The sequence below is a fragment of the Crocuta crocuta genome, unplaced genomic scaffold, assembly GCF_008692635.1.
Source record: "Crocuta crocuta isolate KB4526 unplaced genomic scaffold, BGI_CrCroc_1.0 scaffold4561, whole genome shotgun sequence".
Classification (NCBI taxonomy): Eukaryota; Metazoa; Chordata; class Mammalia; order Carnivora; family Hyaenidae; genus Crocuta; species Crocuta crocuta.
In genome coordinates, this window is record NW_027528090.1 from 14,039 (window position 1) to 41,288 (window position 27,250).

At 49.4% G+C, this 27,250-nt stretch overlaps 2 protein-coding genes across 13 annotated transcripts; one reads left to right on the top strand and one right to left on the bottom strand.

Annotated features, from left to right (window-relative positions):
* The first annotated feature begins 33 nt into the window (after positions 1 to 33).
* On the top strand, positions 34 to 6,843 carry RIC8A (RIC8 guanine nucleotide exchange factor A). Of its 5 annotated transcripts, XM_077752898.1 has the most exons (12): positions 34 to 78; positions 254 to 382; positions 572 to 1,597; positions 1,751 to 1,798; positions 1,887 to 2,474; positions 2,937 to 3,028; positions 3,581 to 3,731; positions 4,812 to 4,907; positions 4,994 to 5,138; positions 5,214 to 5,358; positions 5,637 to 5,756; positions 6,122 to 6,843. In XM_077752898.1, exons 3-12 carry the CDS (start codon positions 923 to 925, stop codon positions 6,240 to 6,242), a joined length of 2,181 nt encoding a protein of 726 aa, XP_077609024.1. In that variant the 5' UTR covers positions 34 to 78; positions 254 to 382; positions 572 to 922; the 3' UTR covers positions 6,243 to 6,843. The 5 variants fall into 5 exon arrangements, with proteins under 5 accessions (XP_077609024.1, XP_077609027.1, XP_077609026.1 ...); XM_077752900.1 differs by lacking the exon at positions 254 to 382 and having other exon boundaries at positions 46 to 78; XM_077752899.1 differs by lacking the exon at positions 34 to 78 and having other exon boundaries at positions 142 to 382.
* SIRT3 (sirtuin 3) lies at positions 6,826 to 27,250 on the bottom strand. 8 transcript variants are annotated; one of them, XM_077752903.1, is made up of 8 exons: positions 26,723 to 27,250; positions 22,596 to 22,743; positions 21,405 to 21,593; positions 21,076 to 21,308; positions 19,166 to 19,266; positions 14,018 to 14,179; positions 9,788 to 9,997; positions 6,826 to 8,048 (listed from the first exon to the last, which is right to left on the bottom strand). In XM_077752903.1, exons 1-8 carry the CDS (start codon positions 26,775 to 26,777, stop codon positions 8,028 to 8,030), a joined length of 1,119 nt encoding a protein of 372 aa, XP_077609029.1. In that variant the 5' UTR covers positions 26,778 to 27,250; the 3' UTR covers positions 6,826 to 8,027. The 8 variants fall into 8 exon arrangements, with proteins under 8 accessions (XP_077609029.1, XP_077609035.1, XP_077609034.1 ...); XM_077752909.1 differs by having other exon boundaries at positions 26,959 to 27,050; XM_077752908.1 differs by lacking the exon at positions 26,723 to 27,250 and adding an exon at positions 25,873 to 25,981.

Sequence of the window (27,250 nt, forward strand, 5' to 3'; positions counted from 1 at the left end):
CCCTTCCGCTCGGGCACGCCGACTTCCGGCCGAGGCCCGGCCGCCAGGGTGACGTGACGGGAGCCGAACCTGCCAGAGGTCTGTACCGCCGCCGGACACGGGGAGGGGATGGGCCGTGTGCTCTGGGGACCGCTTGCTGGTTGGCGCTTTCCCCGGCCAATTACTGTGTTGACAGACACTTCTACCTGCCCACCGCGCAGAAGGCGGGGTCAGGTGCTCCGTAGGAGACTCTCCCAGGCCCTTCCTTTATCAGGCGAGAGAGGCGGTAACGGGTCTCGACAGGCATCCACCCCCGCCAGGCTGCGGTGCGAATCCTGGCCCCGGGTACTGCTGGTGCGGCAAAGTGGAGGTCGGGGCCTGGGACGAGCAATCGCTGCAGAAGGTGCAGGGGTGAAGCATTCTGAAGGAAAATGAAGCCAGACGAGGGGTGGGAGGGTAGGGTGGGGGGAGGGGGTGGGGACAGTAGGAGCGGGCGCTGAGAGAGTTGCGGTACAAAGGGGATGGTCAACATAGGCTTGTTGCCAGTGGATACCTCCCCACCTTACTGGAGCGTTTGCTGTGTGTCACTTAGTCCTCCTCACAACACACTGAAACGAGAACTTCTACCATCTCTGCTTTTCAAAAGAGGAAGCTGCGCCGAGGCCAGACTGTGTCTGCGCTACATACCCAGGAAGTTGATGCCGAAGATAAGCCTTTGCCTTCATCCTGACCCCTCCCCACTCTCCCCTTTGTTTAAGACTCAAGGATGTCTGTTTCTCTCTCCCAACACGGCCATTCCCATCTTGGCACTGGCTGCTTTAGGTTTTGCATGACCTTCCCCCAGATTACTTCTTATCGTCCAGGCCCCAAAAGTGGTATTTCGTCAGATCCCTTTGCATCCCACCAGGCTCTCCGTCTTTTTTCGTAAATCACAGGACTATGGATGCCTCTCGGCGTCTTATTTGTCCGTTTTTCCTTATGTTCACTTTTGGAACACAACCTCTACGAAAGCAGGGACCTCGCATACAGTAGGCAAAGTCCTTTCCACCTGGACTTTCCCCTCGACTTCCACTCGTTCTGTCCATCACGAGGGGCGTGGGTGGGAGGGTTGCTGGGGCGGGCTGAGGTCCTCGCCTGCTGGAAATTCCAGCCCAAGAAGCAGGGAGCCCTGTTAGGATCAGAGGCAACTCGGCCCCAAAGGCGGACGATCACCAGGAAGATCTTTAAAACCCCAGCTAACCCCGGGCAAAATCTTCAAGTTCCAGTCAGCTGGTCCGCGTCTCGCCACCTTAAGGAGCCCGCAGCCCTGACACACCCCAGAGCGGCAGCGCCGCCCATCCCAGCCACGCCCCACTGCTCCGCGCGTACCCGTCCCAGAGTCCCCCGCGCGCGTGCCAGGCCCCGCCCTGCGGCGCCGCGCACGCCGGTCCCGGCATTCCCCGCGCTCCTAGTTAGGGCGGAGCGAGCGAGCTCGTCCCGGAGTCCGAAAGCCAAGCGTCTGTCACCAGCCCCCCCGCGGTATCCTGGGGGTGCCATGGAGCCCAGGGTGGTGGCGGATGCTGTGGAGACAGGAGAGGAGGATGTGATTATGGAGGCTCTGCGCACGTACAACCGGGAGGTGAGCGAAAGCCGGGAACATGGTACACGCAAAAAGAGGTGGGGCAGGGTGGGGCGCGAGCGCGGCGGGCGGGGCGCCGAGGCCGTGGGNCCACGGAGCCCGGGTCCTGCCTGGTGCGGACCTGTGCCCCTGAGCCCCTGAGTCTCTCTGCAGAACTCCCAGAGTTTCACGTTTGATGATGCCCAACAGGAGGACCGGAAGGTGGGTGCTGACCGAGGGGTGAAGGCGCAGGAATGGGAGGCCTCGGGGAAAAGGGACGTGGTAGAGCCGCTCTTCTTTCTGCCCACAGAGACTGGCGGAGCTGCTGGTCTCGGTCCTGGAGCGGGGCTTGCCACCCTCCCGCCGCGTCACTTGGCTGCAGAGCATCCGCATCCTGACCAGGGACCGCAGCTGCCTAGATCCTTTCACCAGCCGCCAGAGCCTGCAGGCACTTGCCTTCTATGCTGGCATCGCCTTGGAGGGGTCCGTCCCTGAGCCTCTGGACATGGACGTTGTACTCGAGTCCCTTAAGTGCCTGTGCAACCTCGTGCTCAGCAGCCCGGTGGCACAGGCGCTGGCCGCAGAAGCCCGCCTAGTGGTGAGGCTCGCAGAGCGCGTGGGGCTGTATCACAAGAGCAGCTTCCCACACGAAGTCCAGTTCTTTGATTTGCGCCTCCTCTTCCTGCTAACGGCTCTTCGCACTGATGCCCGCCAGCAGCTGTTTCAGGAGTTGCAGGGGGTGCGCCTCCTGACTGATGCCCTGGAGCTGACACTGGGAATGACCCCTGATATGGGCCCTCCTGAGCTCCTTCCTCCTCAGGAGACTGAGCGGGCCATGGAGATCCTCAAAGTGCTCTTCAACATCACCTTTGACTCCATCAAGAGAGAGGTGGATGAGGTGAGGGCTGACCTGAGTCCATGCGTAGAGCTTAACGGTGTGGATATTTACTGGAACTGTCTGCCTGTAGGTTACCTGCAAGTTTCTGGGCATCAGATGGGGAGAGGGCAGGTGGAGCTCTTAGTTTATCGGGAGGATGTAAAGAGATGCACGGAGATGCACATTTTGGGCAGGGAGCCTAAAGATGATTTCTGAGAGAGTGGAGGGCCTATCTGGCTCTTCCAGCTTAGCAGGAGGGCTGTTTGGTGTATGGGAAGGCTGTAGGAGATTTCCCAACATGAGGCCGTGAGCGTGGGGCTGGAGTATGCTGTGACTTCATCTCAAGAGGACTTAGTGACGTTCTTGATCACGGAAATGCTCTCGAGGTAGAGTAGAAAAGAACAAGTAGAGGAGATGCGTGGTCCATGCACATGATCCTGGAGTGGGGCTTCCTCTCACGGGAGCACCTTTCTTTTTGGTCAGGAAGATGCTGCTCTTTATCGGCACCTGGGGACCATTCTGCGGCATTGTGTGATGGTCGCTGCTGCTGGAGACCGCACAGAGGAGTTCCACGGGTGAGGGTGCAGCCTCTTGAGATGGAAGGGAAGTGTGTTCACGTGTCTGGACAGTGGTTCCCAGCCATGACTGTGGGCTAGGCTCCACCTTAGAGAGTTTTTATCTGTCTGGCTGGGACCAGACATCGATGTGTCTCTACAGTATGTGATCAGGACAGGAGGTCTGGATCTGCAGAAAGGAACGTGTCACTGGAAGTTGAGTAGTAGTAATGGACGGCGTGGTATCTACAGGGCAATGTGGTTATTCATCTCTGTTCTCAGTGACCTGTGTTGAGGCAGGTTCTAGCTTTCAAGAGCGTCTATGGTGCTTCAGCCCAGACAGAGGGTGGCAGGGAGGAAATCTGCAGAGAGTGCCCCGTTCTTTAGGAACTCACCCCACTAAGTGGGATGAGTCTCTGAGCTTAGTCCTACTCTCAGTTCTGGCCTCTGTTGCTGGCCATCAAGTCCCTGGACGCTAGTTCACATCACACGTGGCCTCTGCAGAGGGCACCAAGGGCTGTACCTGTGCTGGGGGACCACACTATCAAGTCCCTCTCCCCTGTCTGTCCTCAGCCACACAGTGAATCTCTTGGGAAATTTGCCCCTTAAGTGTCTGGATGTCCTTCTTACCCTGGAGCCACATGAAGGTTCCCTGGAGTTCCTGGGAGCAAACATGGATGTGATTCGTGTCCTCCTCAGCTTCCTGGAAAAGCGTCTGCACCAGGTGGGCAGAGGGACCTGCTCTGTGGGTGCCTCATTGGCTCTGACTTTCCCCAGCAGCTGCGGTCCCTGCTTTTTCACGATCTACAGTGGTAAGTGGAGATCAGCCTGGCAATGTGAGTTGGGCAACTTCTCCAGCTGCTCGGTGGTCCGGCCTGACAGAAAACCAGACTCCTCCTCCCTGAGAAACATGGGGATCTTCACACACTTATTTGAAGGTTTTCCTTTTGTTGGTTACCGCGAGTTTTCAAACAAAATACTTAGCTTTTAGATCTCTGTGAGTCTTTTGAGTGGCCCTGAGAACTCCCCAGCCCAGGCTTGTGACTGTAGAATTTTAGTGTTGTTGCACACAGGCAGCTCATGGGAACAAGCATCCCTGAGGGGACCCACATGCATCTTGAGCCAGAGGCTACCTGGTTCTTGGGCCTGCACACAGGACATTGGCCAGACCTCTGCCCAGCTTCTCTGGGAGCTTGCAGACATCACACAGGGTACAGAGTGCAATGGAGCGGGATTAGGTGGACACTTCCAGAATCTACATTGTGCATGTATGCCATGAGCTGGGTCACAAACACCTGGCATTGGATGTGATGGCTATGACTGTCCCTACCCACTGCTGTTACTGGGGTTGGGGTCCGGGAAGATAACTTGGGGGGAGGCCAGGGAAAGACAGGAGCTCTCTGTTCCCTGAATCCACGAAACTAGCTGGGTAGAGATTTTCTTTTTGTGTTTTGGCCGCTATTTTCTGAGGATGGGTCATGTGCCAGTGTTGTGCTAATAGCTGTGAATGCTCTGTATTTTCCATGCAACTTTGGCATATAGGTGAGGAAGTGAGAGCAGATGAGTTATTTGCCCCAGGTCATAGAGTACGTGAGTGCCCTCCTAAGTTAAGTTCCATTTGTGGCCCTCTTGAAATTCACATTGTGGATCACCCGCTGCCCACTCTTGGCCCCTCAGCTGACTAACCATGGCAAGGCCTCTTCCTGAGGGCCTCCTGCCAAGACCATCTGGTCTGCGTGTAGCCTCCCCCCTGAACTTCAAGTCAGGTGGGGGCACAGCACCGGTGACAGAGGCTCCTCTGCAGACACACAGGCTGAAAGAGAGCGTGGCCCCCGTGCTGAGCGTGCTGACGGAGTGTGCCCGCATGCACCGCCCTGCAAGGAAGTTCCTGAAGGCCCAGGTATGGGGCACAAGGGCCTGGGCGGGACCCTGCTCACAGACCCCAGTTCCTCCCAGGCCCAGGCTGAGGGACGGCTGCCTCCCCAGGTGCTGCCCCCGCTGCGGGACGTAAGGACCCGGCCCGAAGTTGGGGACCTGTTGCGGAACAAGCTCGTTCGCCTCATGACACACCTGGATACTGACGTGAAGAGAGTGGCAGCTGAGTTCCTGTTTGTCTTGTGCTCCGAGAGTGGTGAGTGGCAGGATCTGGCCCAGAGCCTGTCCCTCCTAGCCACCTTTGCACACTGATCTCTGCCCTGCTTCTCAGTGCCCCGATTCATCAAGTACACGGGCTACGGAAATGCTGCTGGCCTCCTGGCTGCCAGGGGCCTCATGGCGGGGGGCCGGCCTGAGGGCCAGTATTCAGAGGACGAGGACACAGACACAGAGGAATACAAGGAAGCCAAGGCCAGGTGTGTGCCCCTACACCCTCGGCTCTTCTCACTCAGCCTGGTCCCTCTTGCCACTCCCATATGGACTCACAGGGTGGGTGGGACAGGATGACAGATGGCTAAACTTTCAGGAGTCAGGCACTGATCCCATAAGTAACCTATTTTGGTGTCAGGATATTCTGCTGAGAATGTGGGCTGAGTGGGACCAGGCCGTCGGGAGCGGGAGCTGGGTCCCTGCAGCTGCCTCTATCCTAGAGAGTCACTAATGCATTCCCCAAAATCCCTCCTCTGGGAAGCAGCATAAACCCAGTGACCGGGAGGGTGGAGGAAGAGCCGCCCAACCCCATGGAGGGCATGACAGAGGAGCAGAAGGAACACGAGGCCATGAAGCTGGTGAACATGTTTGACAAGCTCTCCAGGTACGAGTTGCGGTGAAGAGGGGCCCACAGCTGGGAGAAGGGAGAACAGAAGCCCAAGACCCATGTCCAGTCCTGTGAGTGCCAGGAAGTGGGGTAAAAATTGACCTTAGGCAAGGCTGCATTACCAAGATTGCAAACAGGAAATGCCCCCGAAAAGGATTAGACTTGAGGTTGGTATTACATTTGTTTCATAGACGATGAAAATTGAGACCTGGAGAAATTAGAATTCTAGAGTGTGTAAGGTCTCAAAGCCACTGGATAGCAGTTTGGATTCAGGCCTATTTGGCATAAGGACATAGCCAGGGGTGAACCCAACTTCTGCCCCACGTGCTGTGCCCCTTTCCCACTGTGCTTTCCTCCCACAGGCACAGAGTCATCCAGCCTATGGGGATGAGTCCCCGGGGTCAGCTTACATCCCTGCAGGATGCCATTTGTGAGACCATGGAAGGGCAGCTCTCCTCGGAACCCGACTCAGACCCCGACTGAGGACACCCACTCTTCTGTTCCCCCTTCAGAACTGGTGCTGCTGCCAGAGATGGCCTTGAGACCGTGACCCGAGGAAGCCATGCTTGGAGACCCTTTTCTCTTTACTTCCAAAGTTCTGTAAATGGTTTGTCTCTGGTCCAATTTCTTATCTTTAGGACTTTGAGGGCCTGTCCTGCTGCAGCTCTGGGAACTCAACCTTGATCTCCACAGATGAGGTGGTCTTGTGTGCCAAGAGGATGTGTGCGGAGGCTGCTGCCTGGGGGCAGGGGCCGAGCATGGGCACATGTACACGCAGTCATGTCCAGGGCTGGCATACTGACCCAGAGCTTGTGTGTCAGGCAAGCGCTGCAGTTCCCAGGAAAAGAAATTGCTAGGACCATGTATACTGTCAGAAACATACTTTCAAGGTATGCTCTGCTGTTTCTGTCCCCACTGAGCTCAGGACTGGTAGTCTCCTCCTATGCATTCTTGGTCATCTGTCAGCACTCTGCTGTAGTACCCACAGCACCCAAGCTCTCACTGGTTGTGACAGTGGAATCCTGGCCTTCCCACTGGCGTAGACAATAAATAATGAAGGAAAATGCACCTTGTAAAACCATAAGTCTTGATTTCTGTCATGTACTACAAAGCATCAGTGAAACATCATCTCAGAATACAGTTTCGAGCAAGTGTGTGTGTGAGAAATTAATTTCATTCTTTTCAGAATTCAGCGCTTTTCCAAAATCATCATTCACCTATTTTGTTCTTGAGGAGGCCACCAGACCCTTTCTGAGGAGTCTGCTAAATGTGCAGTGAGTGGGGAAACAACGCCCAAGGGAGCACATACAGGGTGCGAGCCAGGGGTCAGGACAGTGTGCTTGGGTGGTGCTGTCCTTGCTCGGCCTTGGGACAACCCCAGCAGGAGGGGCCTGTGCAGGCACAGGAAATATGGCCTGAGTACATGTTGGGCTGGGGGCCAGCCAAGGTTTCTAAGTGAGTAAGACCTTCCACAACATAGATGTCAATCCCAGAGGCATTATGGGAAGGCCTGGTGGGAGAGAGTAGGGATGGGAAGTGGTTAGCTGCCGGAGCAGGGTGAATGTGGCATGATGCCCTGCAGCAAGGGGTGCTGGGGCTACCTGGGAAACGGTGCCAGGCCCACCTCCAAGGTGAATTCAGGGGCATGTTCTCCATCCTTGGGTTATTCTAATCAGAAGAATGTTCACACACCCCCAGGGTCCCCTTTCTGCAGCCACTGTTGACACCTGTATTCCCTTGAGACCAAAGAGTTCATTTCATGCCAGAAATGAATAGTTTCTTTAATTAAAAGTAACTCTATGAAGGAGGCCAGCATACTAGAGGCCTCCTATTCTATTACTTGGGACCCAGGACCACGCCTTGGGAGTATCTGAGGCCACTCGGCGAGAGACTGGGTCTTTCTAACAGATAGATGCTGAGCCTGCACTTCAGATGGAGACCTGGACACAGCAGATCCAGTCAGGGATTTCCATTAGTCTGTTGGAGTTCAAGTGGTCAAAAGAAAGCTTGTGCTTGACATCCATCACAAGCTTCAGCAGATTGAAGAGTCCAATAGCAGAAAGGTGCCAGGCAGCTCATTAGCACCTGTGAAGATGGCCTGTGGTGTGAGCACAACACGACTGGTCTGCACAGAGCTCATGACCTGCGCAGCCTCACATTCTTCCTTAGGCCACAGGTTCAGTTCCGCCAAAACTTTCCTTAGTGGTGGGCAGTGACTCTGTGGAACCATTTCTGGTCCCGGGAGTGATGGGGGAACCAGCCATCACCCTATCTATCCCATCCATTGAGCTGGAACACAGAGAAGAAGGGGAATCAGTCCTGCAGATCTCTGGGCCTGGGTTTGAACTATCATAAAACACAAAAGCTTTTCTGCCTCTGCTAAATGCTGCTGTTGAGCCCAAGTAACAGGATCCCAGCAGGGCTGGGCAAAACTGGGTGGCTAAATGGAGGGCTTCATTTAAGTAACCACCTGAGATGTGCTGAAGCTCATGTGCTCAAGATCATGCATTATTTGGCAAAGTAACCCAAATTGGACTGCCACCCAACCCTTGACGCTTACTCTTCAATAGCAACTCTTTTTAAATACATAATCCCCTAAAACCAGAACCCAATTTACATAAATTTCTGTAAGACCAGGAAATGCACAGGTCAAATCTGGTAGGACTACTTACAAAAATCCCTGGGGCCACATGACTTAGTCTTGTTGCTGTATGGAAGTAGGACACCAGAGCCAGGAAGTGGCCAGGCGGGCCTGACCAAGGCACCTACTGACTCTCCTCTCAACATGTAAAGTATATACTTCAGTGTTACCTGCATTCTCTACTTCCCTCAAATGACCGAGCAGCATAACTGATATTTAAATGAGATGAAGAGTGACACCAACCTACATCTTAGTCATTAGAGTCAACCTCTGGAATGGAAAGCTAGGGTAAAAATATGGCCATGATGTCTACTATGTGTGGAAACAGAAACTGTGAAGCCTTTCGTCCTTAATAAGCCTCATATTCTCTCTTTGGTTCAACTTGGTAAGAAATCAGGCTGCAGCCAGAGGCTGGGGGCTTTTGCCAGTGGAGGTGAGGAGAAGGCCTGACCCATGGCCCTGAAACCTGAGGCAGTCACAGCTGAAGAGTAAGGCTGTCTCCAGACCTCTGCCCCACCCTCTTTGGGCAGTGTCGCATGATGACTCTCTGTGAGACAAATGGACTTCAAATGCTTACTGCTGCCTTCTTTAGAAAATAATCTCTCATGGGGCGCCTGGGTGGCTTAGTCGGTTAAGCGTCCGACTTTCGCTCAGGTCATGATCTCGCGGTTCGTGGGTTCGAGCCCCGCGTCGGGCTCTGTGCTGACTGCCAGCTCAGAGCCTGGAGCCTGTTTCAGTCTGTGACTCCCTCTCTCTCTGACCCTCCCCTGCTCACGCTGTCTCTCTCTCTCTCTCCTAGAAATAAATAAAGTAAACATTAAAAAAAATTAAAAAAAAAAAAAAAAAAGAAAATAATCTCTCACACCAGGGCTACACATGCAGATTCTTATGTGAGACTGCAATTTCTGTAACTTCACTTGTTACAGGTTTGAAAGTACCAAGGGTCTTTGGCTTTCAACCCTCAGCAGATTGTCATAGGCCAACAGCTCTCACATTACTGCTCTCCAGAAAGCCTCCCCAGGGTGGGCTTTGTCCCACACCACACAGCACAGAGCTCAGCTCCTCAAAGTCCATCTCAGAACCACACCTTAGCCTGTAGCTGTTTGGTGCTGCTTTATTTTAGGGACAAAAGGCAGTGCTGCCCTGTGATGCGAGAGCAAGCCCAGTCCACCAGGACCAAGTCACCGCTCTGCCACTGGAGACCAGGCACTTAGCATCCCTTTCTTCATGTCCACACGGAGGTACCCTGGACAGCGGCTGGTACAGGATTAACAGCCAATATTAGCTATTTCTGTCACTGCTTGATCCAACAGGGTTCCACACCAGGTGGACCCAGACCCCAGAGCAGCGAGGAAGGCAGCCCTGGAGATGACCCTGCAGTCTGTACCTTTTCATCTTCCTGCTGCATGAGGTCCTGCAACTCTTCGGTCCAGCCCAAAAGCTCCACCAGCCTTTCCACGCCGTGAACCATATCCCCCAGCTGGACCACATCTCTGCTGCGAGGACGCCAAGCAAAGGGCCCCACCAAGTCCCGGTTGATGAGCAGTCGGGGCACTGAGCTCCGCACGGCCTCAGACAAGCTGGCAAAAGGTTCTACCTGAAAAATTGCCCAAAAATGAGGAGCACAGTGCCCACCCTCCAAGCCCCTTAGGGCACAGACTGACAGACATTGGTTACAAGGAAACTTCACCACCTATTTCATTTCTTCCCATCACAGTGTCTGCTTGGTCTCCATGCTTGGGTTCCTCCCTTCCCAAGCCTCCCTCTTACCCACATCCCTCTTTCTGTCCCCCACATGTCCTGGGCTCTGATGGGTCTCCCTGCCCAGGTGCCCCTGAGCTCCAGAAACTATGCCCCACCTTCCCTTCCCTCCCCCACCACACACTATCTCCTCCCAGCAGCATCTGGTCTGTCCACCCTTGCTCCCTGGGAGCAAGGACCTGGCCCCACAGAGAGCTCCTGACGTGCCCACCAGAGAGGGCGCCCCTCCCTTTCCACAGCCCTCACCGTCTAGACCTCCAGAGAATCCTAACTCGGTGACTTTGGGCTTCTTCATGCTGCTTCCAAGTGAAATTTCCATTAGAAATTAGAAACAGATTATTAAAGGGGCGCCTGGGTGGCTCATTCAGTTAAGCATCCGACTTTGGTTCAGGTCATGATCTCATGATTTGTGGGTTCAAGCCCCGCATCAGGCTCTGTGCTGACAGCTCAGATTCTGTATCTCCCTCTCTCTCTGACCCTCCCCTGTTCATGCTGTCTCTCTCTCTCTCTCTCTCTGTCTCTCTGTCTCTCTCTCTCAGAAATAAACATAAAAATAAAAATTTAAAAACAGATTATTAAATGGTATTGAGACTGGCTCATTATCTGGGAGGGAAAAACTCAACTCCTGCCTTCATTGAGATTTCCTGCCTTAATTGAGAAGATTTCAAATGAGTGAAAGATTTAAATGTAAACAAAACAGTTCTTAAAGAAAGTTTAGGGTTTGTAAGTAAAGGTAGGGAAGGACACTTTAGGCCTGCTAATGAAGTCAGATGAGACAAAGGAAAATCATGACAAGTCTGGCTATGTAATACTTTCACATTATCACCTACATAAAAACACTATGCAGAAAAATAACTTTTTAAAAGTAATCATCATAAATAAACTGCAAAAATATTTACAACATGTGACAAATAGCTTATATTTCTAATTGCTAAACTAATTTATAAACATTTTATATAATTTATGAATTTATATTGCTAATTTATAGACCAACTAAGAAAATAACCCAATGAAAAATGGGCAAGAGGTACAAATATGTAATCCAAGGAGAACACTGCTCAATAAACACTAAAAGATTAACTTCACTCTTTATTATGGAAACGTTAAATCTCCCCTCCCTTTCGCTCTCTGTCTCTCACATACACACACTTATTTATTTATAACTAATCAGATGGATAAAAACTTAAAGACAGGTAATGTTTGCTGTCAGTGAGGATGTGGAGAAATGGCCCACATCTGTTGGTGGCAATGTAACTAGCATATCTTTCTGGAAAGCAACTTCTCAATATTTATTTGCTACAAAAGTACTCACATGAATGTGCAAACCTGGTTACATGTGGTTATTCACTACATCATTATTTTTAATATAAAATCTATTATTTTCATTGCCCATCAATTTTGCTTAAATAAATTTTGTCATCCATCTATCATCCCTATCTTAAAACTCTTAGGGCTGGGGGGTAGCTGGGTGGCTCAGTCAACTCTTAATTTCGGCTCAGGTCATGATCTTATGGTTTATGGGTTTGAGCGCTGCATCAGGTTCTACACTAAGCATGGAACCTGTTTGAGATTCTCTCTCTCTCTCTCTCTCTCTCTCTCTCCTTGTGCCCCTCTCCCACTTGTGTATACTCTTTTTCCCTAAAGCAAAAAAAAAAAAAAAAATTAATGTTTAAAAAAAACAACTTGGGGCTGGGTGTGTTCCAGAATTTAGAATATTTCATGTTTTAGAAAACATCACACGATTTATTTCCATATATTATGTCACACCTCAGCAACATGGGAGGGGTGATGTATAACCAAGTGCATTAATATTTCCTCCACGCAGCGTATGAGATAAAGTCTGAGCCACACCACAGATTGCTTAGTGCTTACAGACAAGCACTCTGCTTTGGGGCTCCCAACTGGGACCTCGTATCCTCATTCATCAGAGACACTAGAGGCACTAACAAGCTAGGTCTCTGTGCACAGTGCTGCCGCACTTCTGGTTAAGATCACCACATCTGTGTAGCGCAGAAGCCTGTGAGGACACAGCACAACACTTGCGGTGCTGGTAGAGTTGAAGAGATTCCTTAATTCGCTCTGCAAGTCTACATAATGTATAAATTTTTATAAACAAGCATGTGGCACTTTTATAATCAGAGAGAAAGGTTATTTTCATTTCACTTAAGAAATACAGGAGGGCTTGTAGGGGCCTCAGTGTCCATCACTATTGGGCAGCACAGGGCAGCCAGACTCAGCACTACACACTGCTGGCACCATGGGCCCCTGGCCCCTCTGCCTATCTCCTAGGTCCACCCCTCCAACTGGGCCCAGTGTGGACATCATGGGCCTGTCCATGCTCTGGGCTCTTCTGTCTGCACTGTGCCACCCCAGGTGCAGTAATCCACCCACTTGCCACCCACATCCACAGCCAAAAACAGCTGTCAAATCAGCGTGCCCGAGGCCAAGATCCCCCAACCTGCCCACTAAGGCTTCTCAGTTTCAGGAAACCAGCTCCATCCTTGTGGCCACTCAGGTCACAACCCTGGAGCCCTGCGGGAGGTCCACACTCTCCCATCCAATGTTCCTTTACACACCTGGGCACCAATGCCCTCTGCAGCGCTACCTGGCCAACCACCACCACAACCTGGACTGCCACCTTCAGGGCCTCTATACCGGCTCTCCCCACCACCTCACCATGCGCCATGGTGCACTCATAACACAGCACCCACAGGATCAGGAGGTCAGACCTTCATCACTGCTGGCCACGGGCAGTGTCTACTGCCAGACACCCTCAGCTGACACCTGCATCTCCTTCAGGCCTCAGCTCTGGGGTCACCTTCCTGACTCGGCCGTGCAAACCAACCACGCTGTTATCACAAACAGTTCACAACCCTTCCGAGCCTTCCTATCACACTTGTTATTTTTCCATGTGCCATCACCTAAAATTGTGTCACTCGCTTACGCATCTTACTTTGTCTGTCCAAAGCACTGGAACAGGGTCCAGCACACAGCGGGCACACCACTCTAGGCCTCTGTGGCTGACCCAGGCCCTGAGTACAGGCCTTTCTGGCCCTTCTGCACCTTGCTGCCTACATCCAATTAGGCAGAACCCATTGCAGGGTCTCATTTCTTGCTCTTGATTCCTTTACAAAGTTTCTGAGTTCCAGATACAGAAGTAGAATAGCTTCTAGAATGTGTCCATGGGTGTCTCCCAAGCACCTCAAACACACATGTGCAGAACTGAGCTCAGCACCCTCCCTTTAAATTCCTCCTTACCAACAAATGGCCTGAGCACCCATAGACCATAGAGGGAGAGCCAGACCACTCCCTCTCCTGTCCCTGCTCCAGCCAGTCCCTCTCCCTGCCCTCTCTCACAGTCACATGGTTTGACTGTGCCTACAGCTCTGCCTTCCTGAGGACTAGCCTCCTGGACATCTTGCTTCAATCCCCATCCCCACTCACCAACAATCTCTCTGACCCAAGGGGCACAAACTATGTCTCTGGTCTAATCCTTTCAAGTCCATCACTGCTTCTAGCACAAAATTGGCCTCTGTGATGTGGCCGGGGAGGTTGGTCCCACTCAACCTGTCTACACCCCCCCTTCTCCCTTCCCCTCACACACTGTGCCTCACCCACACTGATAGCACCTCCAAAGCCGAGCATCCTCCCTCCTCCCCATTCTGCCCAGGCTTCCACTCCCTAGGCCAGGAATACTTCTGCTTCCGCACCAGTTGAACCCACTCATCTTCTGAAGCTAGGATGCCAGGGGGTTCTGAGAGAATCTGGAGCCACCCCCACCAGCCCTGCCTCCTCTACCCTATCTTTCCAGCCTCCTCCCCACACACTCAGCCCGCCACTAGGCCTGCTGACAAACCTCCAGGGAGGTCCCAAGGATGAGCAGCAGATCTGCCATGGGGAAATCAACCACATGCAGCAAGAATCTCTGGGGCAGTGTCTCCCCAAAGAATACGATGTCAGGCTTCACGATGCCAGTGCAGACTGGACAGCGGGGGATCCTGTCCACCATCACTTCGGCCTGTGTAACACAAATAGAAAATGGACCAAGAAAGATGTCACAACATACTTTAAAAGATAGCTCTTAAGACATCTGGGTGGCTCAGTTGGTTAAGCGTCCAACTCTTTTTTTTTTTTAGCTCAGGTCATGAACTCACAGTTTGTGAATTTGAGCCCCACATCAGGCTCTGTGCTGACAGTGTGGATCCTGCTTGGGATTCTCTCTCTCTCTCTCTCTCTCTCTCTCTCTCTCTCTCTCTGCCCCTCCTCCCATTCACGTGCACTCTATCTCTCTCTCAAAATAAATAAAAAAACTTAAAACAAATAAATAAAAGATAGCTCTTAATAAGAGGGAAAAAGAAAGAGAGAGAGAGAGGCAAGCCAAGAAACAGACTCTTGACTATAAGGAACACACTGATGGTTACCAGAGGGGAAGGGTTTGAGAGATGGGCTAAATAGGTGAAAGGTATTAAGGAGGGCATTTGTTTTGAGCAACAGGTGATGTATAGAAGTGTTGAATCACTATATTGCACACTTGAAACTAATATAACACTGTGTGTTACCTAACTAGGATTTAAGTAAAAACTTTAAAAAAAAAAAAAAAAAAAAAATGAATCAAGACTGTGGCGCTAGTGAAGGACCACAACAGAAACCCTAGAAGCAGACTCTCAAAAGCACAGTCAACTGATCTTTGACAAAGGAGCAAATCTCTCCTCCTCAACAAACAGCTGAGCATTATGAAAATTAACACAGGAAGACCTCGCTAATGTCCTTCTAGGAGGCTAGAAGGAGCCATACCACTCACCATCGATCACACAAAGAAGTGTCAACTATAGACCCAACAGAAGAACCCTCAACAGAAAGAACCATCAATGGCAGGCCCCAACCAGGGAAGAAGTGCACCACCTCTCCTATATCAAATCGAACACTCCAGCGACTCAGCGAGCGAGACACCATCGTCTCCATGACCTGATTCTCCAGCCCTTCCAAACCCTCTGCCTCCTCTCCATCAAATAATGTCCCTCTCCTTTGTTGGCTGGACTTGCCTACAGTTTTGTCATAGCTTGCTTGTCCCAAATAGCAACTTTCTAGTATTCCCGAAGAAACCCATTTCACTGGTAAAATAACTGGAAGGTCTATTTTTAAGGAAAACGTTACTAGGTGTCAGAAGTGGGATGCAGGAAGGACACCTGCACACACACACACACACACCCCCCCCCCGCCTCAAGCCCCAGCCACTGAGGCTGGTGAGCAAACAAACAGGTGGCAACACCCTGGGTGCCAGCTGGGTTTACTGCTTTCTCACCGATCCTGAGGTTTGAGTGTAAGTTTTCTCCTGGATTTGTGCTTCACTCTCTGTTTTGAGCTCTCCAGGCTTTATTCGGGACCGGCTTTAAGGCTTTGTCCTTTCAGAGAATACTCGTTTGGCCTTTGACTCCTTTCTAGAGCCCGGCTGTTCCTACTGGGGCTGTGCTGTTTGTTCAGGAATTTTCCTCTTTGCTCTGGAGAAAAGCCTCTGGGAAATAGGATCCCAGTGATCAAAATGCTTTGAGGGTGCCTCTGCCCCCACTCTTCTGGGAGGCCAGTCGGTTCCAGGTTTAAACACTTCGGCCCCTCCCACTGTGCATTCTTAACTAAATGGACTGACTGACTTCACCAAAAGCAATTTACAACTTCAATGGCCATTATGGGGAACTTTCGAGCTCCCCAAATTTACTTTCCTCACAACTGAATTGAACAGCAGTGGCTCTAAAATTGTCAAAACTCAATTGGATGCTTAGTTTAATTGGTAACTTGAGGCTTCCAGACATTTTTAGAATTCAAAGTCTGCCTCTTTGCAAAATACTATTTGTAAACTAACTGAGGCAAGCGAACAATTGAAAGAAGCCAACACGGCTTCTGAGGCCTCTTCCCCTCCCCATCTTCTTGTCCCCAGACAGGTGGGGCCGCCTTGCACTCAGGCCCCACCCCTGGCACCATTTTCCTCTCTTCTCTCCTCACTGTCCCCACCTCCCCTATACCCACCCCTCATTCTAACCCTTCTGTTGAGCTTCCCTTTCCCACCAAACCTCTCCTCTCCCCTCCTCTCCTGAACCTATTAAAACCTACTCCTCTCAAGTTAACTCTGCTGGGGGTCCCAAAGAATGCCAGATTGCTTAAGTGGCCTGGAGTAAGGCTGAAATTTGAGCCAAATGAAACAGTTTCCTAAACTGACTGAGAACCCACTAATTTGCTGAAGAATTTAACATAGTTATTCAAATTTACTAATCTGATTCCTCAGATTTATATCAATGGGTCCACACGCTTGTTGGTGAAGGTTGGACCAAACACTGGATGAAACCATACTAATAGGAACATCCTGGAAGTGATTTGGAGAAACAGATGCCTCAGTTTTGGCAAGATGCTAGAATAGTTGCAAGAAATCACCAATGAGTGTTGGGGAAGGTCATCAAAAGATGTGACCACCAGTTGACCTGCGGCCTGGACCCTGGCACCTGGCAGCTCCTCACTCCATCCCATCCTTGGAATGTGAGTTCCACTTGCCTTTCTCATCCCAGAGGCTCCTCAAGGACACAGCCTGGAGATGGCGATGTGCACAGTAGATGTGACCAAGCCCCGTTAAGACCTCATTATAAACCCATAAGATGTGGAGGCAGGTGCGGGAATCCAGTATCTTGCTGCTGCCCAGGACAAGCCTCGCACATAAGTTCTCTTGCTTATTAAAACTGCCACCTGTGAACCTGCAGTGCCCGCCTCTTTGGTCTCTCCCTGCCTTCTGTAGATAAAGGATATCCTCCTCTGATAAAGGACTGTTATTCAAAATATACAAAAAATTCTTAAAACGCAACAGTAAGAAAATCAACAACCTAATTAAAACATGGCCCAAAGACCTAAATAGACAGCTCACCAAAGATGATACACAGGTGGCAAATGAGCATTTGAAAAAATGTTCTATAGGGTGCCTGGGTGACTCAGTCGATTGAGCATCTAGCTCAGGTCATGATCCCAGCATCGTGGGATCGAGGTCCATGTCAAGCTCCATGCTGCTGAGCATGGAGTCTGCTTAAGATTTTCTCTCTCCCGCCCTCTGCCCCTCTCCCTACTTCATGCTCTCTCTCTCTCTCTCCCTCCAAAAGAAAAAGAAAAAAAAATTTAAGAAGATATTCCGTATCACGTGTCATCATGGAACTGAAAATTAAAATAATACCATTGCACACAACAGCTAAATTCTAGAACTCTGACAACACCAGATGCTGTTCTCATCATTACTGGTAGAAATGCAAAATGGTATAGCCACATTGGAAGGCACTAAGCTAAACATGCTCTTACAGTACAATCCAGCAATCAGTTTCCTTGGTATTTACCCACATGAGTTGAAAAACTTACATCCACACAAAAACCTGCACACAGATGTTTACAGCAGCTTTACTAACAAATGCCAAAACTTAGAAGCAACCAAAGTGCCCTTCAGTACGTAAATGGATAAACTGTGGTCCATCCAGACAAGGGAATATTATTCAGCAATAAAAAGAAATGAGCTATGAAGTCATGAAAAGACAAGAAGGAAATGTAAAGGCATCTTAGTGCAGGAAGTCAGTCTGAAAAGGCTACACTGTCTGATTCCAACTCTGACATTCTGGAAAAGGTGAAAACATGGAGACAATAAAAGGATCAGTGGTTGCCAGGGGTTGTGCTGGGGAGCGCTGACTGAGTAGTGGGTAAAGGGTTTCCCTTTGGGGTGATGACAATGTTCTGGAATCAGATAGAGGTTGTGGTCGTACGACACTGTGAATATATTAAATGCCAATGAATCATACACTTTAAAATGGTTAATTTTACGGGGTTGACTGGGTGGCTCAGACAGTTAAGCGTCTGACTTCAGCTCAGGTCCATGATCTCACAGTTTGTGAGTTTGAGCACCACATCGAGTTCTGTGCAGAAAACTTGGGAGCTTGAAGCCTACTTTGGATTCTGTGTCTCCCTCTCTCTCTGCCTCTCCCCTGCTCATGCTCTCTCTCTCAAAAATAAATAAATATTTTTAAAAAAGGGTTTAAAAATGTTTTAATTTTACAATGATATGAATTTCTCATGATCAGAAATCAAAACACAAGGCCCTATGCCTCATCGATATTTCAGAGTTTCATCTTTATTTAAAATTTTCCAAACTGTCCTAATCTACTTGGAGAAACCCATCCTACAGAAATATTGCCAGAAGTACACAGGGGTAGGAGTATCATTGATGCATTATTTTTAATAGTAAAAATTACAAACATCAAAAAATGTCATACAGTAGGTGAATGGCTAAATGTATTACTCTAGCTACTAAAAACTAGAAAACTAAAAACACAGCAGAGCTGTGGCTATTAACACAATATATCCAAGAAATTTTGTTCTGTAACACAGCAAGTTGTAGACAGAATATTAAACTTAATAATTCTATTGCTAAAAAAATTTTTGTAACTGTGTGTGTTTTGGGTATATAGATATGGCCATGTATGTTTACATATACATTTTTTGAACATTTTTTAAAGCTTATTTATTTATTTTCTGGGGGGGTGGGGAGGGGCAGAAAGAAAGGGAGAGAGAGAATCCCAAGGAGGCTCCACACATGGAGCCTGACAAAGAGCTTGAACTCTTGAACCATGAAATCATGGCCTGAGCCAAAATCAAGAGTTGGTCTCTTAACAGAATGAGCCATCCATGAGCCACTCCCCTCCCCTTCTTTTAAAGGCTTGGAACATTATACACCAAACTGTTAAAGTGGGCTATAGGAATTGGTTGAAGGGATGTACATTTTTCCCATTTCCCTACATATTCCTTATTTCCCTACATATTTCTTAATGTTTGACAAGCATATATTACTTTTCCAATTTAATAATAAAGAAAAACATTTCACACCATTACGGTTCTGTTGTTCTTCCACTACAATGCTTATGAAATGTCACTTTTCCAGATTACTCCCACTGCAGAGTGCAGACAGGAGACAGCCGTCCGCATGACAACTTACCCAAATGTGCTCCCCTGGGAAGGGCCTTCGGCAGACAGTGCATGTAGCAGAGGCAAAGGATCCGTGAGCTTCAACCAGCTTGGAGGCAGGGATGCCAGCCACTGAAATTCAAGCCAAAGCAAAGCGCTGCTCACTCTGGGGTGGGTACACAGGCCCCCAACCATAAGCTCTGAGCCTGGCAGGCCCCCAGAGGGAGTCACAGCCCTCAAGTAAGCCTGCTGTCCCTGCCTCCACCACCTCCAGATGATGCTGCACTGACCAGAATAAGCACAGAAGGTGCCAAATCATGGTTAAAACAAGACCTGTCAACAAGTTTAATGTAAGTTCAGATAAAATTATATTTAATAACTAGGAAAACATTTTCTATTCTATGGATACCCAGTAAAAGTGAAAAAAAACAATACAAAGACAATACATTTGCAACAAACTATAGAAAAACAAACAGAGGTAACTTATTCAGACTGTTCCTACTGTCAGCTTCTGAGCTGTGGGTGGACAGACAGTCCCAGCTGCAAGTGGCTTCCACTATCTCCACTAGGGTCATAAATCTCCATACACTGGCCCACCGGCCAGACGCTCCTGCCTTCACACAGGCCTGCCCTGCTGCGTCTCCAGAAGAGCTCACACCCACAGGGGTTCCACTGCTGCCTATGTGGTTCCAAGCTGCAGAACCCTTCTAGCAAGAAATTATTTTCCTGGAGTTGAAAGGACTCCTTTTTTCAAATCACAAGATGTCTGCAGCCTGGGTGAGCTGATGCTGGCTTGCTAAAAGTCAGCATGTGTCGGTATCTCTGCTCATAAGAGAGAGGCTTGGCAAATGCTTCTCTAAGATGCAGTCAGCAGTCAGTACAATCTGTGAATCACTGGTTGTGGCTGCCATCGCAACAGTCAGGAAATATTATACAGAGTTTGATAATACTAAAGCATTAATGATGTGATAATGATACCGTAGTTATATTTTTAAAATCTTTATTTTCTGGAGATACCCACTGAAGTACTTATAGACTGTTTACAGATTAAGTTTATGATGCGAGAGATCTGCTTCAAAATAACAGAGGGGTTAGAGAGAAGGTGGGGGAAAGAAGACACAGATAAAGGACTGGCTGTAAGGAGGACATGAGAGCTCATTACGTTCTTCTCCTTATTTTTGTGTGCTTAAAACTTTTCATAATAAATTTCTTAAAAAAAGAAATCATCATTGGAGTGCCTGGGTGGCTCAGTCGGTTTGGCCTTTGACTTCAGGTCAGGTGATGATCTCACGGTTCATGAGTTCAAGCCCCATGTCAGGCTCTGTGCTGACAGCTCAGAGCCTGGAACCTGCTTCGGATTCTGTGTCTCCCTCTTTCTCTTCCACTCCACCACTCACACCTGTCTCTCTCTCAAAAATAAATAAACATTAAAAAAAATTTTGGGGGGGGCACGTGGGTGGCTTAGTCGGTTAGGCGTCCGATTTTCGCTTAGGTCATGATCTCGCGGTTCGTGGGTTCGAGCCCCACGTCGGGCTCTGTGCTGACTGGCAGCTCAGAGCCTGGAGCCTATTTCAGAGTCTGTGTCTCCCTCTCTCTCTGACCCTCCCCTGCTCACGCTGTCTCTCTCTCTCCTAGAAATAAAATTTAAAAACAATATTTAAAAAAAAAAATTTTTATTAAAAAAAAGAAATCATACCAGATTAGCAAATTGAAGCTCCCAGTGTCAACTTTAGTTCTGCCCAAAACTCATAGCCCAGCAAGTATGCCAGGACATCGGGTCCACCAATGAGGTCCCAACAGTGGCCCTTAAGTACACAGTGGACATTTTGGTCAGGGATGAAGGCAAAACAAGCTGGCTTGAAATCAGTCACAGGCTAGGGGAGAAGCAGGCACCCAAGCCTTTCCTGCAGAAAAGGAGGTATGGACATGCAGAGAGCTTACCTCTCTCGAGCCCATCAATGTTCTGTGTGTAGAGCCGCAGAAGCAGCCCCTTGTCATGGAGCAGGCGGAGGAAGTAGTGTATGACATTGGGTCTGTAGCTCCTGGGGTGCAGCTCCTTAGCCAAAGTGAAAAAGGGCTTGGGGTTGTGATAGAAGAAAGTAAGCTCAAAAATGGCCTCAGGGTACGGTAGGTCGTACTGCTGCAGGTTGCTGTAGAGGCCGCTCCTTGGAGACCTGCAAAGAGGAGCAAGAGGCTCTGAGCCCTGTGAAGAGGGCAGGGTGGTGTAGTGGACCAGGGTGGTGAGGGAGGAGCTAGGCACTGCAGGGCACCTGAAGTCCGGAATGCCGCTGGGAGTGCTGATGCCGGCCCCCACCATGACCACCACCCTCTGGCAGGCTCTGGCTCGAATCAGCTCAGCTATATCCTGAAGAAAAAGCTTCTTCTTACTGTTGCCTCCACTTCCAAAGATGCTTGAGGCACTAGCAGAAAAAGATATAGGTCTTCTTCCACCTGTAATGCTGACAGAAAAGGAGAATGGCCAGGTGACCTGTGACAGTCAAGTTCATGCTAGCCCTGCCATGATCCCCCTCACGGAGAATGATCATACACTTCCCTTTTGTCCCCCAAAATGATCACCTTTCTCATCATGGATGATTATTAGGCTAAAAGAGAAAGAAGTCTCAACTCAGAAATAAAAACTTATTTGGGAGCAAAAAATTCAGGTTAGTCAGAACTGTGCAAACAAGGAATGTATCATCTCTTCAATCCTGTTATCTAATGCCAGTGCTAAAAGAACAGAGTTCCTCACCAGAGGTGTGGGGGCTCTGTGGGGGGCTCTGGGCACGCTCTCTGAAGAGCCGTACACTGTAGCATACCTGCGATGTGACAAATAGGCAGTGATGTTTAAGAAAGTTAAATGTCCCAGGCTTTACACCAAATCTTATCAGGAGGAAAAGTGATTCCAGAAAGAAACACTCATGCCCTGACAGCTAGGGATTCACACTGCCACAGAGACTTGACCTTCAATGTTCGCAGCCATTCAGGAAGCTGCTCATATTATGCAGCTGCCAAAGGAATCCCACAACCAAGGTAAGGGAGTGGGTAGACTCAGCTCAGGCTCTCTCTGCAAAGCACTGGAAGGCTTCTCAAGTCACCCACAGAAGCCAGGAGCCAAAATACTCACAGAGCTAAGTGTAGGAATAGGAGATGGTCTCCCATAGGAAAAAAGAGCCAGACACAATAAACAAGTCACAAGCTCCAGTGAGACCTCAGGACTTAGAAAATGACTCAACGCCCAGAAACACAACAGGAAGAAAAAAAGCAATACAACTAACACAAAGCCTGTAGCACCATCTGAACACATTACACTCAGGTGAGGCTGCAGCTGTGGGAAGTATGGGGCACCAGAGCCGCACCTCACATGGGCCTGGTAAGGCCTCCTGGGTTTACTGATCTGCCATTCGGGCCCCTGCTTGACATCTAACCAAGCCGCATGACTCCTGCAGATACTGGCAACTCACCCAGAATTCAGGGCTGCCAGCCCCACTGCACAGGACGCCTTTCTCACACCCCAAAGGCTGGCGGCCACCACGTTTGTTCTTCCAGAGGAAGGCCCTTGATGACCCTCCCCCAGGACATCTCTGACTTCTGTATAGAGACTCCTCCACCCTGATGGGAAAAGAGATTCAACAGATGGAACCAACAACGCTCCCCAAATGAATGATGAGTCTAAAGTGAACACACACATAAAAACAGGCAACTGAGAGTATTTCTTTTACTCATTTGTAATATAGGTAAGGAATAAGCACCCTAAAAGCACATCTCAGATACACATCAGGACAATTCAGAGTGTATCTTCTAGGAGTGTGACCCTAACTTACTCTCCAGTATGCTCTTTGTCTTTTGTGTTCTTTTACTCTTTACAAAACCAAGTTTGCAAGATCTGCACAGACTGACCCACTGAGGTCTGCCTTGAAGCTCTCTGCTCCCTACCCTAGCACAGCATACCCACCCCAGTGACAATTTCAGCCCCCACTATGCTCTCTTATATACCCCTGCCCTTTCAGCCAAACAACAGGACTCCCTAGCTCTTGTATATGCCCTAAAACCAGCTCCTCCTGCCTGAAAGACCTTTCTCTACCTCAGCATATCCAAATCTCCCACAGCAAGGCTAGGACCAAATGCCACCTGCTTCATGAAGCCACTGCTGAACCCCAGGTAGCAATCACTTTGCCCTCATCTGGCTCCTGCTCCTTTTAGGGAGACTGACACCCTTTCCTCTCTTGCAATGACCCTGTGCTGCCTCGCACACTCCACTCTGGAGTCAGGGGTTTGCTTGCAGCTCACGGTCTACTTGCCACTGTGTCGTTGCCTCTCCCAGCACACAAAGCATCATCTTGGTTTTCAAAAGAACAGATTTCTTTTTTTTTAACAGTTTATTGTCAAGTTGGTTTCCATATAACACCCAGTGCTCATCCCTACAAGTGCCCTCCTCCATGCCCATCAGATTTCTAAAAGGTATGTAAAGAGAAAGAGGAACATGACAAAGGAAGGTATGCAGAGCTGAGGGCACCCAAAGAAGAATCAGAGCCCTAGCTCTGATGTCTCAGCATCACTCAAACACCCTGAGCCTCAGCTGCTAAAGCCAAGAGCAGGAAATGATTCTTACAGTCTTGCCTGAGAAGATCTATAGCTGTAGATCTTTCCCAGTAAAAAGTACAGGAAATACAGCAGAGAAAACAGTTCTTCCCCCTCCTCCCCACACTCCTGCAGACAGAGATGCCTACAGATCCTAAAGGACATTCTGCTGCATCAGAGATTTGCATGAAAGCACCTGTCAAGCAGTTCTTCCAAGTGCAAGTTGAAGAAGTCTCCAAAGGAAATTTTCTAATGAAAACTGGCCAGGTGGTCAGAAAGGAAAGAAAATTATCTGGCTCCAGCTCCAGCTATTAAATGCCCCACTTTACACAGCATCTAGAACAACTCTTCCCCTATAGTCTTTCTTCAAAACATTTACTACATTCCTCCTAAATGTAACTTACTATAAGAAATAGAATTAGAAGGAATTAGAAGACTTGTAATTTATAATAAATATGTTTTTGGTCTTTATCACCAAACTCTTGGAGTTTCTAAGAGAAAAGGGAACGTCTTTTGTTTCAACAGTTGGTCTCCTGTCCTCAGTTCCTCAAATCCCTTCAGAGCCATGAAGGCGAAGTGGGTATCTTGTTCTTCATAACCAGTCCCTTTACATCACAACTGGGTTTATGTCCATGAGGAGACTTTTGGAAAAGCCCTAAGGATGAGAGCTGGGTGCCAGGGGGAACAAACTACGATTAGAGGGTTGGAGCCTCCATAAAAACTCAAAAGGAGGGGGTTCTGAGGGCTTCCAGCTTGGTGAATCACATGTAGAAGGGACCAAGGACCCTTGCACACCTCACCCTATGTAACTCTATATCTGGCCGTTCATCCATATTCTTTAATATCCTTTGTAATAAACCTGCAATCTAGTAAGTCAACAGGTCTTCCAAGTTCTGTGAGATGCCCTAGCAAACTAATGGAACCAGAGGAGGGGGTCATGGAAACCAATTAATAGCTGGTTAGTCAGAAGCACAGGAAACCACCTGGATTGGTGTCTGAACTGGGGGCTGGCTTGTGGGACTGAGTCTTTCACCTAAGGTGCTTTCTTCAGGCAGGTAGTCAGAATGGAGTTAATTTGCTGGGACACCTGGCAGTACAATGAAGGTTTCTTGGATAAACAAAAGACCCCTGGGTATCTATTAAACTCTTCACCAACACTTAGTGGCTATGTAAAGTGGCATCAAGTAGATGTACCACTACTTAAGTATTAATGCATTATTGGCCATTTAAGCTAGTTTCTTAACAACTATGGGCCTTAAGACATTCCCACACGTATGTTCAGTTTCTAGGCAATGTGAAACGATACAAACGAAACCTGACTACCACGCAGTGGAGGCCAACAGGAGCAGCTCTCACTCACACTCCTCACTCCCCACAGCCCTTTGCAGTCCCAAACAGAAAAGGCCTGGGCTTCACAGCCTCCGGGGAGGAAGGGGGGTTTTCTCCCCTCCCTCTCCCCCAACAAACCAGCCAATGAGACACCATCAGAGCCCAGCCAATGAGGGACCATCACAGACCAGCCAATGAGAGACCATCACAGCCTAGCCAATGAGAGATTGTAAGAGCCCAGCCACAGAGAAGCACTCCACTCCAGTTCCCACTTTATTCCAATGGACTTTTTTGTTGTAACAGCCATCCCAAGCCCTATCCCCCTTCTTCTCGAAAACATCATTTCTCTCCTCTGTTCCTGGGACTTGCCTATGGTTTTGCCATAGCTTTTTAGTCTTCATTTGAAGGTCTCTGCTATTCCTGAATAAATCCATTCTCTTGGCAATAACTAACAGTTTTATTTTTAAGGTTAACAAAGATCCCAAAATGTACAATTACTGCATAGAAGGGTATGCAGGTTTATAGTTTATATGAACTTAATAAAAGAAGCATTAATTGCACAACTTTTATAGGGAACAATAAAAATGTACATATCTTTAGACCCAGGATTTCCACTACTAGGAGTTTACCCAAAAAGTGAGTACAAACAATGAACCTCAGTATTATTCATAATAACTAAATATTACAAACGATTTCAATAAGAAAATTCTTAAATACATTATGAAACATCAATAGAATGGAATTCTACAGATCCCACCCCCAACCTAGGGCAGGGGGTGCATCCTCAGTTCCCCAGGAAGGACAGGCCACGGGAGGAATCTGAATGGTCACCAAGAAGTGGAGGCTCGATCTTGACCTCCCTCTGTGGGGACAGCAGCAACAGGTCCCTCCTTCTTGACTCTAAGCCCTTTCTTGTAAGGTGTGACAGGGTCTGTGGAGCTCTTCATTGGGGAAGATCTGGTGGTTCCAATAAAGTCATACAAAAAAACAAACAAGTAAAAAAGGAATTCTACAGATCAGTATAAAAGACTGAGAAAGGTTTATGCTTTGAGAAGAAAAGTAACTCCCAAGACATATTGTTAAGTATAAAAGGCAAGGTACAAAGTGTCAATAATGACCATACAAGTGTTGCTTGTACACAACAAAAATACCCATAAGAAAGGGCGCCTTGGTGGCTCCGTTGGTCAAGGATCTGACTTCGGCTCAGGTCATGGTCTTGCCATTGGGGAGTTTGAGCCCAGCATCGGGCTCTGTGCTGACAGCTGGGAGCCTGGCGCCTGCTTCGGATTCATTCTCTCTCTCTCTCTCTCTCTCTCTCTCTCTCTCTCTCTCTCTCTCTCCCCCCTCCCTCCCCCTCCCCTACTCGCACTGTTGTCTCTCTCTCTCAAAAATAAATGAACATTAAATTTTTGTTTAAAACCTCCCATGTGAAGAAACAAGAAACATGCGATGGCGGCCTCTGGAATATCCTCTGAGCTGCGTGAACAGGAACTTGACATTTCAGGTTCTGCAGTGTCCCGATCAAGGAAAGGAAATCAAGGAGAGCCCGACACCCACGCTCGGGGGGTGAGGGTGGGGGGCAATAAACCGCAGCCACTAGCCTGCGCTGAGGTGCTCGTCCCCACCCTGGGCCCCGCCCCCGCGGCTGCCGGCCCGCGCCAACCCACCCAGGCCCACTCACCTGCCGGGCCCCAGAGCCTGAGGGCGCAAAGAGCGGGCCGAGCCCACCTCGCCATTTCCCAGCTCCTCCGCCGCCCGCTCGCGACCTTGTCCCCGAGGGTCACGTGTCCGCCGCCGCCGCCCGCCCCTCCCCGCGAGCCCAGGCTGGGGTGGACGCCAGGTGGGGGCGGCTTCCTAGCCTGTTGAGCTCCCGCCTGTCTCCCAGGACACCAAACCAGGAGCCTGCATTTCTCTAACCTGCTGTCCCGCCGTTTCCAGTCGGGAGGGTGATGGTAACACCTGGTGAGCACTTACTACCGCCAGGCGTTACGTTTACACTTAGTCCAGGAAGCTACTATTATTATTTATGGTCCCTGTTTGAGACGAGAAACTGCTGGTCACAAAGGCCGAGGCCACAAAGCCTGTCGATGGCCCTCCATCACAGCGCCACCAGGCCCTCGTACAGCTCAGCGCCTCAATGGCACACCCAGCTACGCGGGAAATCGGGTACAAACCCAGCAAAGAATTTCCTCCAAAGCAAGGGTGCGGT